Source organism: Pagrus major, chromosome 16, assembly GCF_040436345.1.
Source record: "Pagrus major chromosome 16, Pma_NU_1.0".
In the NCBI taxonomy this organism is placed as follows: domain Eukaryota; kingdom Metazoa; phylum Chordata; class Actinopteri; order Spariformes; family Sparidae; genus Pagrus; species Pagrus major.
The window spans coordinates 22,220,072-22,240,091 of NC_133230.1; the positions used below are offsets into that span (position 1 = coordinate 22,220,072).

A 20,020-nucleotide genomic window follows, 5' to 3' on the forward strand; every position below is an offset into this window, starting at 1 on the left:
TTTTATACAACGTGGAAAAGCACAACCAGGCATATCAATGAGGGATCTTAAAATTTCCACGCCAGGAAATTTCGATAAAATCATGAATGTAATCTTTGCATAAACAATCCATACTCTACTTTTATTGTATCATATCTTAGTCATAGCCTCGTAAAGATTTGTTCCTGTATTTTACGACCAAGCTGTATTTGCTGCTGCCTACAGAGAAAAAAGATGCCGAAGCAGAAGCTGTCAGCTGCTTTATTAAACAGAACACAGGCCTCATTCACAAGCTGCGCCCATCCTCAATATAGAACTTGTTTGCATGCAAACAACCTACAGCCTTGACTAGCAAGTTAGAGTGGAAGTTTTTCGCTGCTGTATTTGAGCAGCTTTTGATAAAAATAATTCAGTGCAGCGGTGTTAAGATTACCCTGACAAAAATTGAAGTCGATCTGGTTTAGGCTCAAGGAGGAGCCTGTTAAAGTACAACACGTGCAAATCACCAAAAATGAGCGCTGAATTCAAAATGGCTGACTTACTGTTAGTTGAGGTCATGGTACCAAGAGACTTTTTTGCAGGTTGAAGTGCGATACACATGCTTACCAAACTTTGGTGAAAGTAGTCCCTGGAGCTGTATTTTAGGAGGTACTAGTGAGCAATTTCACCCAAGCCATGGCAAAAACCCATAAGATACTTACATTTCCACCAAGTTAGAATTTTTTTTTGCAAAGTTTCATGAATTTTTGAGCATGTTTAAGCTCCCAAAATGCGATTCATTAGAGAGAAGAATAAAAAATTCCTTGCATTTCAAGAGGGCCTTTGAATGGTTCATGCTCAGGCACTAATTATGAACCTCAAAATGAGCATAATATGTCTCCTTTAAAACCAAAGCTGATTTTTGTGATGAAAAAGTGGAACTAAATGCAACCAGCCAGCTGCAGACAGAACAATAGCCAAAGCAGATGTCATACTGTACACAGAGACCCTCTTGGAGGACATGCTTGTAATTTGTATTTCAGCAGAACAGAGCACAGGGTGTGTCAGCACGCAAACATCCAATATAGTGATTTGGCATCTGAATGTTAGCAGGAACAGACAACATGTCATCGCAATAAAGGGGGACTGAGGTTTGAGTGGGAGTCACTTTTTCCAAATTGCGCTGCCATGACATCATGATTGTGTAACAGGTGGGATAACCTCACAATCCAGCTTCTTATGTCGCAAAGAATGAATGACTTCTTTGTTGAAAAATAATTAGCAACTAATACTAACCATTTGGCAGCTGAAGCTTCCCAACACACCACTGGATGAAATGGGCCAAGCTGCGATCCACTACTGAACCATTTTTACGAGACCTTACCTCAGCTTCTCATATAGATCACTGACCATATTACTATCCGAAGACTGCATTAAATAGGAGCTTGTTAGACAAATGAGGTAGCTGCACGATACACATGGGTATGGACTGAACAAGCAGTGCCTGATGAACCTGAGCGGTAGCTGCACACTTTAGGACTACTAACAGGAGATGCATGAGGAGGAGAGGGGAGGGGAAGGGCAAAGGAACGAGGGGAGGGGCAGTAGCACTGAGGGCAGGGCAGTGAACTGTAACGAGCCGAGTCTTTCTCACAAACTCTCAGAGAGGCAATTCAATGAGTTCAGGCAAAACTAGCTTGAACAAAGCCTGGTAAAGGCCTTAAAGAGAATAAGATGAAGCATATACATGAAGAATATGATGCATTGTTGGGTTCACCACCATATGGAGCTGTTTTCAGCTCTGTTTTCGGTAAATCAGTCATGCAGCGCTCTCAAAATTGAGAACAAAGACGAGGCCGAGCTATCGTCTGAAGTGTGGTATCTGATAAGCTACAGATGTTAGACATCATTTTATCATCACCAAATGTAGGGCCAAATGTAGCAGTCATCCCTGCACATGTTGTACTGACATATGCCAACCACTGTTATGGTAGAAGTGTTGCTGGCCAGAAATAAAAGAAAAAATCTTTTCTACTGCCAATTTTTTGCATTCATACCAGATTTGCACTTGTACAAATCATTTCCAGGAAATAGCCATACTCACACCTGAAGTCTGACACTGATAAAAGTTCTTGTCCTGTATGTAACTCCTGGCCGGCAGAGTGTGTTAAGACACCCTGCTGCAGTTTGGATTATAGTTAGGCAAATTTAGCACTTGTCAGTGTTGATAATCAAGCCGCGAACTTTAGCATGTCCGGCTAACCTACAGTAATAACCCAGCGTTTGTTCCAAGGCCAGCAGCATTTCACACTCCATTATTCTGTAGGGTCACAAGTTAACGTCCACTGATTTGCATTTTAAAAAATTAATAGTTTTCATCTTGTAGTAACATACTGTGGTAATTCAACAGAGACTCATACATTATCTTCAAGCCAGGTGAAAACGTCAATAGGGGCAAAGGTCAGCGTGGGATGCAATTACACATTGTTCAATCAACGATGGAAATTCAATTAGCTGCTGGAGATTTAAAATCCCCCTTTCTTATGTCGCTGACTGTAACATATGACCTGTACATGGCAATGTATGATTGATTGTGTTCATTTTTCAGTATTGAATAGCACACAAATAAAGTCCTTTTGATTAGAAAGTAATCAATAAAATAATGGCTAAAGCTAACAAATCTTTCAGCTATGGATACACAGCTTTTACCCTACAGTTTTGAATTAATATCCAGTGTGAGCGCTCCCAGACGCGGCAACCAGAGGAATCCTCCAGCTCATGGTTTTCCTTTAACCTTGCCACCCTGAAGGACACCCAAAGAAAGACCGCTCTGTAAAATAATTGCATGTCATTTTTAGCCAGCCCCCTCCACACACACGCACCATTCTGAGTTATGATCGGGGAAGAGCTGGAGGTCCGCAGCTGCTTCACTATCATCATTAGGAGCAAGTGGCTTTTACAGTAATTATTGTGCCTCTTAGGATTTGGCACTATGAACTCGAGCATATCGAGTGTCCCTGTACTTCATTATATCCTGACAGGCAGCGTGTCAACCTGCCCCATCTTCTCTTGGTTTCCTAGTTACCATGACTCGAGGTGTTTAAAAAAAATCTCCACATTGCAGGAAAGTACATTTTCTCTTGCATACTGCAGCAGAAATAACTGCAGCAATGTTATTTCATTGCATAGTAAAGCATCTCATTATACTGTGTGTCCCCTGAGACGTGATGAGGGTGAGGACAACTATGTGTGCACTCACTAGCTCTTAAGGAAAGGTCAGTGGCTGTGAATTCTCCCTCTGTGTTTATTGCTGATCATCTCCTCTGGTCCCCGAGTGATGTGAACCACAGGATATTAATTGTTAAACACAAACACAGACGTGATTATGATCACTGAAATCTTAGCTATTCCTTCCCCGTGGCCCCTGTGTTGGGAATATACATCTGGTGAAAAGCATTGCTGTGTAACTCCTTACATACCAAGGAATACAGATGAAAAATTACATTACATTAATTTGGCGGTTGCTTTTGACCAGTTTTCAATAAATGCATCCATGCTCAATAAGAGTAAAAGCTAAATGTTATCAAAACAAGGAGCTGCAACCCAGTATGCTGTGCAGGATCTACTTCAGCGTCACAAGGACAGTACGGGGATTTGTATGTACGCCGACCATGCTAAAGATCTCCTTTATCACAGCAACATATTGTTTTTTTTAATACTTTATTTTTATTGTTGTTTTTTACATTAAAAAATTGCAACAGACAGACAGAGGGACATCAGACAGGGTCATCAAAATGCTTGGCAAAGGAAAGCTGGAAGATTAAAGAGGCTGGGTTACATTGCAGTGTTCATGATTGTCCTTGAAATCTTAGAGGGATCTTATAATTTACATAACCCTTCTCTAGTCTTGTGAAACGAAGTATGAAGTGATGCCCGAGTTTGTCCAGTGTTTAAATCTGCTATCCAATTCAGCTGGTTTAAAGTCAGCATCAAATACGCAGCATCATGTTTTTTAATGTCCACAATTAAAAATACATTCCTCATCTTCGTTTCCGTTTAACAGCCACACTGAGCAGAGTGTAGCTTCGGTGCCTCCTCTGCATCAGTGGAGGACAAAAGGAGATAAGCTCTGTGAGACAACAATCAGGACACAAAGTGACACTAATGGTCTCTCCTGAGTCAAGTCACGTTGTAGAAAACACACATTCCTGTACCCAGGACCTCTGAGGGGCGACCAGTTGACATAAAGGAGATGAGTACTGGGGGAAACTGTCAGGCTCTTGGGCTGTACCTGTCCAGCTCATCCACACAGATTGAATATAACCCTGGGTACACATTTACTTGACTGAATCAGCATCTCTGCAGCATCTAGTATCAGAATCAGCCTCATTGAGAGTCATGTGAACACCCAGAGCGACTACCACAGTCACGGTACAAATCCCCAAGCTGTGTTGCATCTGTTGTGACACCACAAACAGACGAGTTGAGAGCATCTCTTCCAGCGTGATGGGATCATGGTGGGAGATAGTAGAGGATGAAAGTGTACCTCAGGGGTGTTTGCATTACGGTATTGCCTCAATTAGACGATTAACTTCACGATCTTGTATCCCGATTTCTCACTTGAAAGGTCTGGTGAGTTCAAAGAGAATGACGAGGCGACGCAGGAAAGAATAAAGTGGAACCAGCATCTCATGTGGAGGGAATCTGTTGGTTTCCTCTTGGGAATGCTAATGGAGGCAAGATTATACACAGAGAGGAGCTTTCACATCCATCATGTTCATCCATCTTCATGACTAGGTAGAAGTTTGGCCATATGGAGCAGCTAATCATGGAAAAGCAGTCCTGTGGTGTACAGTAGCAAGTGGGAACACTGGGAGCACAGCATGGATTTAAGGGAGAAAAGGAGGCTGGTTGGCTTTTCTGTGTCAGATCAATACTCAGTACAATGGAGACATTTTACATCCACCACAATTTGGTTATTAAAAGATACCCTTGATGGATTACTTCATCTGTTTTTATTAGGTTAGCCTATAGTGCTCTGGCCTGACATCAACCAAATCTATATGAAAATAAGGCAGTGCCTTATTGGCCCATTGATAACCATTAATCTAAATCTGTTCATGTTATCGGAATGAAGCAATAATTTACCCAATTGCACAATTTACAATGAAATTTTAAATGTGCAATATTTTAAGGTTAGGCATTTTTCTGATTTTCTGAAACAGTTTTTTTTCTTTTGCTCTAATGCACCATGGTATCTGCAAAGTAATTAAGATTATCAAAGCAATGCAGTGGAGTAAAATAATAATATTTGCCTCCAAAATGTATTGGAGTGTAAGTGTAGTACCTCAAAATTACACTTATATAGAGCACCTGAGTAAATGTACTTAGTTACATTCCATTTCTGTAACGAGAAAAGCTTGTTTCCCAAACAGTTCTTTTAATTTAGAAAATGAAGACAGATCAATTGACAGTATTCATACTGTATACAGTACAATGAGTGAATGAAAAATCATTTTGACATTAAAATCTGAAGATAAAGTAAATAAAGCACATTTGTGAAACTTAACAGGCCTCCTTAAATTCTGCTACACTCCCTCCCATTTACACTCCCATTATTTTCCTCCCCTGCTGCCTCTTTTGTGTTTCCACTTTGCATGCTGCATTGGTTTGTGCACTGCTGTGGAACTTAAGTGTGCTGTCCTTGGAGTGACTATCACCTAATCCCTACCTGGGAAAAAACATAAAATGATTATCGCTCTATAATGTTAGATTTAAAAAAAAGAATTGTGTATTTTATGCATTTGTTGGCAGAAACCATTGACAAAATACAGGTAAAAGGCAAGTATTTACATGGAATAGCTGACTTGTAATCAAGTTTTGGGTCTCTTTGTTCTCACATTTTTGATCCTGTAACATATTTTTCTTTAAGCTCCCGGAAGAAGGAAAGATATATCTTTCTTTTGCTTCTTTGTTTCCTTTCACAGAATACAGGAGAAGAGCAGAGACAGAAAGGAAGAGTAGGGCATCAGGACACATAAGGTCATACTGTAAGTGAGGTAAAATGAGTGATCGCCCCGCCCTCCAGCTAACTGTGGGCAGAAAATGAAACAATGAGCTGAGAGAGCTCATGTTTCTGCCACTGAAATAGACGCTGGTTACTGTGGATTTGACCCCACACTTTCCAAATGTGTTGTCGGTGTGGGAAAAAGGATGGGTGTGTGTTTCTGTACTAAGCAGTCTAGCTGAGGGATAACATGTTAAAGATTTGGGGTGTTAATCCTGTAATTCCCCTCTCCTCTCTCTGCTATGCAATGTTGGAAAACAAACAAAAGATACTTGCCAGCAAAACTGCCTCATTCATTATTAATGTTGGGTAAAATACTAAAATAATACATTTTGGATGATTTAACTTTACCATCGAGGAAGTCTTTACAATGATATTCCCAGTATCCCAAAGCTGGGATTTGTCAGCGAGCAAGAGTGTATTGATTGAGCAACACTGTTTATTGATTGAAAAATATGGCCCGGGTCTTAAGCAACATCTCAGTGATTCCCGCAGGTTGTACTGCTGCTGGACTATTTTGAGTGATGAGGATAATGTGCTCCCGCTGGGATCGCAGGAGCATTAAATCGGCAGACACTCTGCTGACTAAGTAAGCTGTCTGTGTCTGCAGGCATCGAAAGGGGAGAAAGACGGTGCGGCAGGAGACACAGCATGATTTTTAGACTTGGAGGACTGTTATGGTAAATAAACAGAGCATGTCCATCTCTGCGGACTTGTTCTATTTCTAGAGGCCGCGTCCAGTGGGAACTCTGGCCTGACCCCTGAACACAAAGACACTTCCTGTCTGATCTGTAAAGAGAAAGGCTGCATGTCCCTGGAGGAGTGAGTGCAAAAACATGAACTATTGACTATATAAGGAGCTTATTATGGACAGATCAGCCGCTCTGCTTAACATGTAAACAAATATCAGATTCACAATGATGGAGGGAAGAGAATAAAAGAAACAAGCAAACAAGGAAAGGCAAAGTTATCACACTTGTGAGCCTTCATTATGAATGAGTGGGAACCTCCAGTAACTCATCCACCATTCACATGCTGCTGCAGCCTTTTAAATAGATTAGTGGGGGCTTTGTCTCGCCCTGCTCCTTCTCGCCGTCTCTTTTCTCTCCTCTAACACGGTGCTCTTTAGGCGGAGTATCAAGTCTGAGAGAGAGAGGCGGCAAGGAAGAGGAAGGGGTTGCCATGACGATGGCAACCTTAACGAACTGTGTCTCTCTTCGTGATTGTGGGTTTAATTGGATATCACTGAGGAAGCACATTAAAAAAAAAAAAACGCAGTTGAATGGAGTGACATGAATGCAATGGAGCTCCCGTTGGTAGTTGTCTGCCCGTCTTAACGTCATACTCTCTCTCTCTTTGTGTAGTAATGAATGATTAATGGTGATTATATAAGAGCTGTAGTACATGAAGGGCATGGTAAGTGTTACAGAGAGCATAGTGATGTAGAGGAAGAGAGGAGGGCATAAATAAATAACCTACAATAATAAAAGCATTTGTCCCCCAGTCTCACATGCTCAAATGTTGAACTATTTATTGATAATTCACTATTTTCAAGAGATAATTTATCTTTATACCAGCTGCACTTTTGTTCTCTGCTCCAGAAATGTATCTTATGTAAGTTACTTTGGCCAGCAGTGTTGTTCTGCAGCTGCAGCATTTCTTTAACATTTGATGGAATCCTTTTGCAGTCAATATGATGTGCAGGCTCAAAAAACCCTGAGATACACCAGCGATTGTTAAATAATTTAATATGCCCATCCCTCGCAGGCAAACACACACACACACACACACACACAAACACACACACACGCAGACCCACACCCACACAATACTCGCTGAGTCATTCTTCCAAATGCAGTCAAAGTGACTGGGAGTCAAAATCAGATGCACCAAAATGCTCGGCTTCACAGCAAAATGCACAAACTCCCTTTAAAACAAAGGCAAACAAAAGACTGTAGAAATTAAATGTAAGAAACAGAAAAGGTGTACTAACGTTGCAGAGGACTGTTAATGGGAAAAAACATAAACTGAATTAACAAGCACATTCTCAAGAGAAGCACAAACTTAACAGGAATGGAAAAATATTAATTATCACACATACGCAGGTGAGTTTCCGCTAGTCTTGTGTTGCGAGGAGTATTAGGGCACGTTCTCTATCTGTGTTTCCAGCATTTGTATTACACGTGTGCTGGATATAAAGAGGTTTTTAACACAGCTTTGGCTCACAATTAATAACAATAGGTTAACAAGTAGAAAACACACCACGAACACAAAACAGGGCCATGGTAGTTCCACTAAAGGTGGTCTTGCCTTCATCTAATCTCTTCAGCGAAGACCTCTGATAAAATGTGATGAAAAAAACAACAACAAAACAACCCAGCAGTACAATGTTTACTTCATCATTTTTTTTCATTAGGGGTTTGATATATAATAAGACTTTGCCCCCATCATGTTTTACTGTCACATTCTGTAACTGAGGTCTCACTGATATCAAAATAGATCATGCATCTTCGCATCACATGCAAATGAGAAAATGTTGATGCTGCAGTGGTGAATATCTTATCAGGCAATTATCACATCGTTCATACCTGCCTATTTTTTACCTATATGCCCAATTAGCTCTAATTTTATTTGGACTAAAGTCAGGTAATATAGTGTGATTCAGTGGCACATACGTAAATTAGCCACTTGTCATCATTTTCCACCAGCTTGACCTGGTTTACATCCTGCCCTGCTGCAGCTCATCTGATGATCCACATAGTTCCTCTCAATGAGTTGTGGAGCTCCACTTTCTCCTTTTATTCTCCTCTTCCTCCTACTGCTCAAATGTAAAAGGATTTCTGACATAATAACTGGAACCTGTTTGTCACTGTACCCCAATATGTCTCCTCTCTGCTCCCTATCTTTCAGGTTTGTGTACAGCTCATTTATTCTATGAAAACATGATCATACAGATCATAGATTTACTGTATATGTACACAATAGGCCGCAGATGAAGTTGAAATGAGTTTTTCTTTGCATCTTGCTTTCTATCCAACTTAGTTTAACTTTCCCTGTAGTTTATTTGATCAATATTATGCTTAGTATCTTTATTTCTCTGTGCATCCTCATCCCTGGGCTGATGCTCTACATCATAATCAATAGGAAAGAGTACAGAGGTCACAGTCACAGAGCCGTGATAATGTTCCTGTGAAAGAAGTTTTAGAGATAAATATCAAGGCTACAGTGGAGCCTTAGTCTAAACAAGTAAATCTTATCTATACAGCCTAGTATCACAAATCACAAATTTGCCTAATGGGGCTTTACAATCTGTACAACATGCAATACACTCTCTCCTTAGACTCTCGATTTAAGTAACAAAAAATACTCCCACAAAAAAACCCTTTAACAGGGAAGAAAAGGGACAAAACTTCAGGAAGAGCAACAGGGGAGCGATTCATCTCCCAGGAAGGACCAAGATGCAATAGATCTTGTATATAGAATAGTCAAGCATGGTAAAACTACAGAATGGACACTCAGGATGACAAACATTATGAAAAGATTGTAACATACATGACAAATACTGTAGATCAAGGAAGACTTTAAGCAACTTCTGGTGTTGCCAAACACAAGCATTTAACAATGATATTGACAGCACAGCACATGGCGTAAATCTGTCTGTCTTGATTCATAAACTTCATATTATTATCTTTCCACTCTGGCATTATACAGACCTCTGAAAAATTCTAATGTTGCAGGAACTCCTGCATGATTTCACAAAAGTGGAAGGTTGCAAAGTCAGATCAGTTGAGATTGGTTTGTCGGTGCTGCCCTCTACTGGCTACTGTGCTACATTGCAAACTTGCTTCAGAAAAAAAAAAAAAAAACTTGATTATTTCAGTGAACAAAATCTCTGATTACATGGTATGATCACAATTCCGGAAGGAAAACGTAGAGTTTATAAAATAATTAAAAAAATAATCATAGAATTTTTTTTACCTCATAGTAAAAGTTTAAACCTACTGAATTAACAGTTTGGTGAATGATAAATATTTATTTTTTTTAAATTCTGTGTGTTCCCTTGATTTTGAATCTTTTATTACAGAAACCTTTTCTTCGCAGGTTTTATTTTGAAAACAAACAACATATTTACTTTCTAAACTGTATTTGTAATAAGGTTTTTTATTTGTTCACTTAATCACTGTTAACCACTAGGTGGTGCTGATAGGCAGCGAAGACAAAAGGGCTGCTGCATGTCAAACTTCCAAGAGGTTATTGCGTAACAGTTCAGGCAACTAGCAACTACAGTAGTTTAATGTTTTACGCACGCCATTCATTCTCACCTTTTCACCTTTGAATGCATCCAGATTAATTCAATACCACCACGCAGCACATTCAATGTTATGCACGTGAATGCCCTGTGTGCAGCAAGGACGATCATGGATCTGTTTCATTCATGCACCAAAACCGGACCAGTGCAGAGAGTTGGATGGAGGCTTGCAGCTGCAGGCCCTCTTTGAACAACCATCTCCAGCCTCATTGCGCCCCTTACGTCACACATCTCCTCCTTCCTGTGGAACGCTACAAATGCAGCAGGGGTGGAGACCACTGTTTAAATGAACACTGTAAATCAAGACCCCCACCCCCCGCTCCGTGTGCAAAGTGGGATTGGCTGCCGGAGTTCCCTTTTTCTCCACACGATAGGTCAAAATAGATGGTTATGACGGAGGGCTGGACCGCCATCTCTCCACCCACAGTATCACCATCTTTATGGTCGATCAAAGACACTCTGCCGTCAAGATAGCTCGCGTCCCGCTCTGCAACGGTTGGCAACCAGCGTCTCCTTCCTGGGCAGAGTGCGATTGTTGAAAAACAGGAAGGGCGCGATCTCCCTTTGGTCGAGCGGCGACATCTCGTCCTGGCTGTGCACTCTTTGTTGGATGTGTGCCGTGGATGACAAGCGTCCAGCCCGTCGCAACAACAGCAGCAGCAGCAGCGGCAGCGGCGGCAGTGTATTTATCATCGCAGCAGCCGAGGGGAGCGAAGCGAACCGGAGGAAGGAGAGAGAGAGAGAGAGAGAGAGGGAGAGAGAGAGAGAGAGAGAGAAAGGATTTACGGACAGCGACCAAGCATGGCTACCCAAACGACAGCATCATGCACTGGATCCACTCTGTTGCAGCCAATCAGCGAAATTATCAATCTCCCCCTTGACCAGGTAGGTTTTAGGATGGAGAAAACATCGATACATGACCATCCGGGCTGATGATGTGTTTTATACAGCGTGTAGTCAGCTCGCATGTGTGCATTTAAGGTTAGCAGAGGCTGGCGATGCGCAGCGCTAGCATAGCTGTTATTCATTGCGGGCTCATTGAAAACGAGCGCACACCAAAAAAAAAAAAAAAAAAAAAATATCACCGTATCACCACCACTATCACCAGCTAGTCCCCTGTCAGGCTACAGCTAATGTCTTTTGTCTCTTCCTTCGATGCCCAGGGAGCCTAATCCAGTGGTTCCCAAACAGGGGGTCCGAGGACCGAGATCCTCTGGTCTGCTCTCCATCGGATCACCGCTGTAATCTGGATTAACTAGTCAAATTTCACCTAACATTCACTTGAAGTTAGCCTAGTAAATCCTAGGCCGCAAGTGCCATTACATTTTCCCCAAAGCTAAGAAACAACAACAACAACAAAAATCTAGTTTTATGTAGGAAGAGCTTCAAAATGGTTTCAGTGCTAAAGGTTGGGAACCTATTTTAGATGAAATCAGATTTTGGATGTTTGAATTCTAAGATTGTCATTCAGTGGTTCTTGATTTCACAGCCACATGAAGCACTGTCTACTCTGGAAAAAAGCCATGCAATTCCTGTTATTAGCAGGCAAAGCCCATATTTATATATACAACTATATGCCTAGGGAATAGGGATCACAGCTCATGGAGTTTTACATTTGCAAACCATCTCCAAAGAAAGTTGGGCTTTGTGGTCTCACAGATGACTTTTCTCGCCGACATTGCACATCTGCGAATAAGAGAGAGCACCACACCTTCCCTTCCAGCCCTAAAAGGAGATCTGAAATGGGTTGGGTAACTGCTGTAGCTGTGGTTAGTCTGGAATCATGGGATTATATTAGCAAGTGATAGTTTTCTTTTGCAATGTGGGTGCACATGTTTGCATTACAAACACTCTCACATTCGCCGGCACCACACCTACACCATCGCACATGGGAAGTATGCAAAGTACATTTTCATAGCAGTGATTTGGAAGCTCACCAGACACAGCCTGTGGTGGTTTGTGGAAGCGTCCAGTCATGTCAGCGCGGATCAGTAGTTGCCCGGGGATTTGTTAGACAGGCTTTTGTGGACAAACAGCAATTTCTTCTCTTTTCTGCCATCGTGTCAGCTGTTGATCTTACTATGATTTGACCTCCTGTGTTTTTGCACTCTTGACACCTACTACAGAGTAACAAATGTTGTTTTTGTTGTAAAATCTTGGATTGAAAGTTAAGTGTGAACACTGTCATGCCCCTTATTTCCCCTCATCGGTAAGAGTAACCCTTTCTCATATAGAGCAACAATCTATTTTTAGCCTTTCTCCCCTTGTTATGTTCATAGTTTTGCGGTACATTTTTGCCCGATGCCATCAGCGGCAGAATCCCTTGTTCTTATCTTCTTTAGCCTTTCCCTGTCAGCACAGGAGGAGGATGAGCCTATTTCTTCCTCCTGCCAAGCACTTTAACATGCAGTCCTCAAGCTCATGACTCACTCACCTTTTTCCCATTTGACCTGAGCAAAGCCTTGCTGTATGCACCTAAGATCATCAGGGTGTGTCTTGCCAGATGTTTGCATTCTCAGCTGTGACCGGGCAAAAGTTTGCACATTTGAAAAGCCGGTCTGAGGTTTGCAAATCTCACTGACTGTTTTTGAGATTATTTTCAATTCATGGTTCAAGATAATTCATTTAATAATTTGCCAATGAATTGTGTGTGGTTATTGCAGTTAAAACAACAAACCTATTGGACCTTGCTAAAAAAACTCCGGCCTCTGTCAGGAATGCTGCAGGGTGGGAACTCACATTAATGGATCTGTTCCACATGATAAACACATTCTCTGAACTTGGAAAGGAGATCACTGTGCCTCAAATATGTGGAACAATGAGTACACATCACTGGAACCCTCCAGTGCCCGCTACTTTGTGTCTGTAGTTTGTTACTACAGTGAATATTTATAATAAATTGCAATTTGTAACTAGTTTGAAGAAAATGTTCTTTAAAAGAACAGACAGCTGATGGTTATGTGAGGTCAAACTTGCATCTATAGAGCATATCACTTTATAACCATAACACGATGGCTAAATAACCAGGTTATGTCAATAACGTCCGTGTGTTGTGTTGCAGGGATAGCTACTGAAGTTAGCACGCTAATCAGCTAGCCCGTCCTGTCCCGTAAAACCACTTCAAGAGGCGACAGTCTGATAGTGTAGCCCTCCATAGTTTCAGCTGGGAGATGTATGTAGAGCGCTAGTTTGCTACTTTTTGGAAGCTTTCTTGCATTTTTTCAGTCTAATAAATGAACAAAATTAACTCTCAGAATGTCAAGAAAGGAAATAATCTTGCACCCATTTTCCTTATTAAACTGCACCACGCTTAATAGCCTTGGTAGCTCATCGTAAAACTCACTTCATTCAAAGCTGACAGAAAAAACAAATAAAACTCACCAAAAGCTGCATTGGTTTGTCTTTCCTTGGTTCCAACAAACACCAGCTCCGGTCTTGTTGAAATTAATCCTTAATCCACCACACTAGACCCATTGCTCCGAGCGCCTGGTCTGCTGAGAGTCAAGTCAGCTCAGGGCCACTAGCTGCAAGGCTAACTGAGCTAACATCTAGCTAACTAACATAGCTAGTAGCTATGGCAAAGAGTATATAGAGGAAGTGGCGAAGTCCCTCCCCCTCTGATGGACTACCATGGGACCTTATATCCGAAAAAATACGTATGGTAGACGCTTTCTTGACTTGACGTCATACGTGTAATTCATGGCACAATTCAAGGGATCAAAATATGTATTTATCTTTTTTTTCTGACATAAGGTCCCATTGGGCACACCAGAAGGGGTAAGACCGCACCTTTATTTAGTGAGCAGCAGTTAGGGGTTACTCTGGCGATATGCTGCCCCCTATTTGTTTGGAGTGACCTTTGACGAGTTGCCAAATCTTAAAAGTTGCACCTTTTAATGTCTTTACCTCAGTGCCATAGCTCTGAAGTCAGAGGAAGACCAGCAATTGCAATGCAGGAAGTCATTCACTGTCCCGTATTTGTTTAGTGAAATATTTGTATTGACTCTTGGAGTTGTGTGCCTCCGGCTATTCTCAGTCTCCTCTCTCTATTTGAATGAATACTGGCTGAGTGAGAGTGAATGGCATTTTACAAATGGGACATATAATCACGGGGCTATCAGGGCCCGCACTACTTTGTTGGACAGGTGTCACCCTCGGGACAATGTGGTTTGTTAGCTTCCTGCCAACTGGGTGCCCTACTGTGCCAGGGCCGCTGTCGACACCACAGAAATCAATACAGCCACTCAGATAGAGTATGATCCGTGTGGCACACAGACACTGACACTCATTTTATGAAGCTGCCACGGTGAGGCACCTCACTATATGTTGTTAGGACTGTATGTATCCCATGGGAGACAGCCTTCTGCACTGGCCTGTGTCACAGCTATAATGGGAGCTGTGAAATTTGAACTGACACTCTGCCTTCCTCTTCTTCTTACCCTTTTTCTTTCTCTCTCTATTGCACACAGCCTGTCCCCTCTCAGTAACACACTGTTACTACTTTGACTAATTCCTCCTACTGCATTTTTTTGTGCACCCACACAAACACTATATTCACCCACTCTGGTTCAGGGGTTCTGCTATGAAAAAATGTGATTCCATTTTTTTTTTTCAGCTCAAATTACACATCCTAACCCAAGCTGGGTCTGCCCCGGATTTGGTTGTATTTAGCTGTTTTGTATCCGCTTGCCATAAGCCTTAAGTGGAGTGGAGGCAATATCCAGTATGAAGTGCTGCTCTCCGTCTTGAAGATATTGACCTGACAGTGTTCATCAAGAAGGCCCTTGACATTTTACTGCATCTCACCTCAAGCTTAAGCATCAATCTTCTGTCCACTGGACCTGCAACCAATTTGTTTGGCACAGAGGAGAACCTTTACGTTTAGTCCTCTCTCAGATCACACAGAATCTCACTGATGTTATTGATCTGCTGATGCTGTGTACTAGTGGTGTGTGATCTGACACTTTTACATTTTGCAATTTACATTCTACTTTTTTAGGCAAATAATAGAGATCACTGTATTTAATGTTCTCTTACTTCTGTTTTCAAACTGCACTAGGACTGCGACTACCGCTTATTTCTAATATTGATTAATCCGCTGATTGTTTTAATGATTATTGGACTAATGCTCATCACATTTTCCCTAAACCTCACCTGACCTCATTGTCGAGCAGATCCACGCTACTTCAACAAACCAATAGCGTGACATAGCCAACTAAGATGGCTATGCTGATTGGACTAGCAAGTTAACGTTGCTCTTCCTTGGGAGACATGTTGTAACCAATGAAGCATGAGCTGTAGCTAGCAACATGCAGATAAGGAGCTTGTATGGAGGACTGAACCTCGTGGAAATAGTTTGTTTGTAGAAATCAACAGGGAAAAATGCAAATTGTTAATTATGCAGAATTAAATTAAGAATTAAGAATTAAAAGTAAATTAATTAGTGCCTACATTTATTTCCATTTTTTTTTGGTGCATTTAATAGCTTATTCATTAATTTATTGACTTATTTATATATGTATTTATGCATTTCTCATTTTGGCAGGTTCATTCCTCCATAAGTCTGTGCCAAAAAAGAACAATCTTTAATGCAATATACAAGATTGCAGTTTATTTCATGCATCAAGACTGCAACAAAATAGATCGTAATATTAGTTTTTAGTCAGTTTACCCACACCTACTGGACACTGATCTATCTGAATGCCTTTTGGACTTAGCATAGCCTTTAATTCTCCACATTCACACGATGAATCAGAGCTGCCTTGCATATTAGCTTGCATCTTCAGGGGCATCTTGTGACTGAATCCGGTCCAATCTCTTGGGTGGAACGTTTGCTGTCAAAGTCGATGATGCATGGCAACATCACACCAGTATGGTTTTCATGCTGATGGTGTCATTCCAGGTCCAGTTTTGTTTTTTTCCCCCTCAATAATGCATCCAACAGGCTGTGATGGCATCATAAAGCACAATATCCAGTTTCAGTCTTGGAAAACAGTTGACTCATACAGCCTTGCAGTCATCAAGTGTTGGATGGTTCCAAACATCGTGTAGCAAACAGAAATAGCCCCATTAAGTGATTCAAGCAGTCCCTCTGAAATCTGACTCCATGCCAGCTGAAACATGGATGATTATTTATTTGTTTATCATTGATCCTGAAAGGTTTATTTGCTCTGTGAGGGGACTTTTGTAACTGTTGGCCGTCACATCAGCTGGGAAGTCCTTCCACAGCTGCATGTGTTTCAATATGCAGCAGCTGGGCCCCTGATGAATCCCTCCATTGGCTTTTTTTCACACATATACAATGAACCCTTAACAACGCGCTGTTTGTTTGTGCAGCTCTGCACTGTCCTGCATCCTGATGTATTTATTATTTTGTGCCTTTACTGTACAAACAGGTCCTGCTGTGTTTGCTTTGTGCAGACGAGATCTAAAGTGTAATGATGTTTGGAGTGACTCATACACGCCTGTCTATATTGTGTCTGTTGTTTGTTGTATCAGATGCTCTCGGTAAAGGTTTTTTTGACGTGGTGGAGTTCACTGAGGCTTGCATCCAGCAGGCTGACAGCACCACTGTTTACGGGATGTCTCTAAGGATTGTGGCAGTGTGGAAATTTCCACCAGCGCGGTGTTGTGTGTGTAATGACGGATTTAACCTTATATTTAAAGTTTCTTTTGTCGCCAGGATGATTTCTTTTGACACAGTGATGAATGGTAAATATTTAGCATTCAGATCAGTAGAGGTTTTGGATGAGGTAATGTTTCTAGTGTCAGCAGTGGCCTTAAAAACAGGACAGCAAGGGCATGCATGCAGACAGGTGCAGACATAGTTTGTCAGCTGATCATTGTTGACATGAGCGTGTAGATGCTATATTAGACTTTCTGCCTCTTTACACCGAGAAATGGTGTCCGGCGGCTGCTCTCCCTTGTAATAAAAGGACAAATAAAAGAAAATATCAGGTCCATTTCACTGTTTTATCTCAGAATAGCAGAATTTGCAGTCAACACGCTGTTTTTTTCCCAGCTCATCAATCATTTCAATGTCATGTCTGACATACAGATGCAGTCTTACAGCGTACAGGCAGTGTTGTCGTGCATCCTTGGGGTCTCAAAAGGCTCGCTGCCCAGCTGTACAATCAGTCTTCTGTTTATGTGACATATTGGATTGCAGTTTGTCACAGTCAACGGCCACATCTTTTATCACAATAACAAGCCTTCTTTTGTTGTTGCTGCTGCATTTTCCGCCAGGCCATTGTACTGTAGGCCTCTGAGCCCACACAGTGACGAGGGTTTGACTCTTGGCTTTCCCTTTATCCGCTGACAATTCCCTGCTATCAGTGAAACAAGTCCAACACTTACAACATGGCAAATGGTTCCATTTAAAGGACTTAACAGGAGTTTGACAAAAAGCAGTGAAAAGTAGTCGCGCGTGATGGCGACAGGCCATTGGGGCCTAATATCTCTGGATCTTTGTAAAACAATCAGAAAGTTTATGACATTAGCACTAATGTTAAAATTTTCCTTAAATGGGGGGATTTTTGAAGTGGCGGTAAGGCCTGAAGAATCTCAACTTGGCTTCCCCCTTTGGTCCCCTGTGGCTGACTGAGTCCCAAAAGCCTTTCGCCTTGGTACCATTGGTCTGACTTTGAGGCTCTCGGGTCTCGTCAGAGTTTCCCTACCTCCCCTTTGTCTTTAATTGGCTGCCCTCTGGGGAGTCTTATCCCTCCAATTGATTTCTTTCCCCTTGGCTCTCACTAATGGAGTGCTGCTGGCTGCTGCCGCTATTATGGTGCACAAGCAACACAAGCATGTGTGATTCCTCGTGGGGAATATGGAACGACTTGGCCATGTTGTTAACATAGCTGGTTGGTTGTCAACGTGCACAAAATGGGCAGGTCTTCACAAAGGTGGCTCAGACTTTATGATCATGTGTTTTAATGAGGCGTGTCTATTGCAAGTGTGGCATTTAATCCAGAGAAACAGAAGAACTGTCAATGGAAGAAGAGATAGTAATACTGTCAGATTTCAATAGGACTGAGATTTTGTTACTTCTGAAAGGGCACCTCGGTCTCTGCTTTCTCTTGGGCTCTCTGTATTTACCCTGTCCTTGTCCTGTATTGTAAGGGTTCAAGCATGATGAAGACTGCCATGGCTGTGGGTTCGTTTCCTACTAGCAACAAAGGCAATCATGGTATTGCAAAATCATAGTACCAAAAGCATCAATAAATTGTCAGACAAGTCCTGTCTTGTATTATAAGTATTATAGATAAGGTAGTGGTTTCTGTATCTTCTACAGGGCTTTTCCCTGTGTAATTGAACCAAACACATAGGCTTACTGTAGCTATAGATGGGAAATCTGTGCATCTGTCATTCCTCTTCACTCTGAAGTACTTAGCGCGGCCTCAAAAGTGGACGTCCACATGACTCAGCTTACTAACTCATTAGTTCCGTTGGTAATGGTGTGGTGTTATGAGGGTGGATCGGGTTTCTGTGCTAAAAAAGCCTGAACTCTCAGCTCAGAGCACCAGTTAAAGGCCATATACTTTCAAGGAATCATTTTAACAGCTTCAAATTACAGGCCGAGCAACTAGACTTATCAGATGTTGTAGATTATAGATGAATGCAAACAAGCAAGCCCAGCTTTGAAGATTTGCCTCTGGTTATGATTGGGCCCTAACACAGTTAATATGCATGTATTTTTTTACTTTGATCGTTGTTCATCCATCTCCGAGGTATTTTACATACTGAGGTCTATAATTCTCTACAAAACTCTTGTGTGCAACAGCTGCTCTCTGGTTCGTTCACCACACTTTGCCAGGAGTCCGACTGGATGAAGAAAATGCATCCACTATAAATGAGAATACATGAATATTTATAAGTGTGACTTTGCACTGTCACTTGTAATTCCATTGAAGTAAGCCAGTAAGGCCATTCAGCTGATTCACCTTCACAGGAACAGATAGACTCTGACACATTCACCAAGCCTCTGTCACCTTATTTTTAAGTGGCTCTGTGCTCCAATAAACAGTCAATTTGAGTATTGATCATCCGTAACTACAAGTTGCGCTGTCATCTGAAAAGTTCGGCCCCTAAATGCAGAATTGATTCATGATGTTAACTCCCCGGCACCTTCTGCCATCGATTCCCTTGAACCTGATCACCTGTGCTACAATTGGCTATATATTTATATCCCGTGCTTAAAGGGGTATACCGTGCAATTGAATGTGGTGCATGTGTTTTCTATAGTCTGTCAAAATATCACCAACATTTAGATCATCAGAAACGTAAGCTGAGGCTCATCATAATTTCCCAGAGCCCGAAGAGATGTCTTCAAATTACTTCCTTTGTCGTACTAACATTTCAAAACCCAAAGACTCTTCATTGACTGTCATAAATGACAAAGAAAAGCAGCAATTGTTTGACATTTTTGTTCGGAAATTGACTGGAACAATCGATTATGAAAATAGTTTGCGATTCATTTTCATTCAGTTGACTAATTGTTGCAGCTCTGAGATCAGAGATCCAATAGAAAAAACATCTAAAAGCACAGTGAAAGAGAAAATCAAAGCTATAAGTGACGCAACTGATACTTGATAGTTGCAAGACGCCATACTGATTGTGCTCCCCCAGTCAGTAAGTTCCAGCAGTTTCCAATACCTGTGTTTGCACGTCTGCTACTTCAATGCCTC

The 20,020-nt window shown here is 41.5% G+C and overlaps 1 protein-coding gene across 2 annotated transcripts in view; it reads left to right on the forward strand.

The window, feature by feature from the left end:
• Positions 1 to 10,908: 10,908 nt before the first annotated feature.
• mboat2a (membrane bound O-acyltransferase domain containing 2a) overlaps positions 10,909 to 20,020 on the forward strand; it is a 42,845-nt gene continuing 33,733 nt past the window's right edge. Inside the window, exons 1-2 of one of the 2 annotated variants that reach the window (XM_073482804.1) lie at positions 10,909 to 11,081; positions 11,117 to 11,219. In XM_073482804.1, coding sequence (XP_073338905.1) covers positions 10,945 to 11,081; positions 11,117 to 11,219 — 240 coding nt within the window. In that variant the 5' untranslated portion in view covers positions 10,909 to 10,944. Of the gene's footprint in view, positions 11,220 to 20,020 lie in introns of both variants that reach the window. The other variant, XM_073482803.1, reaches the window with a different exon arrangement.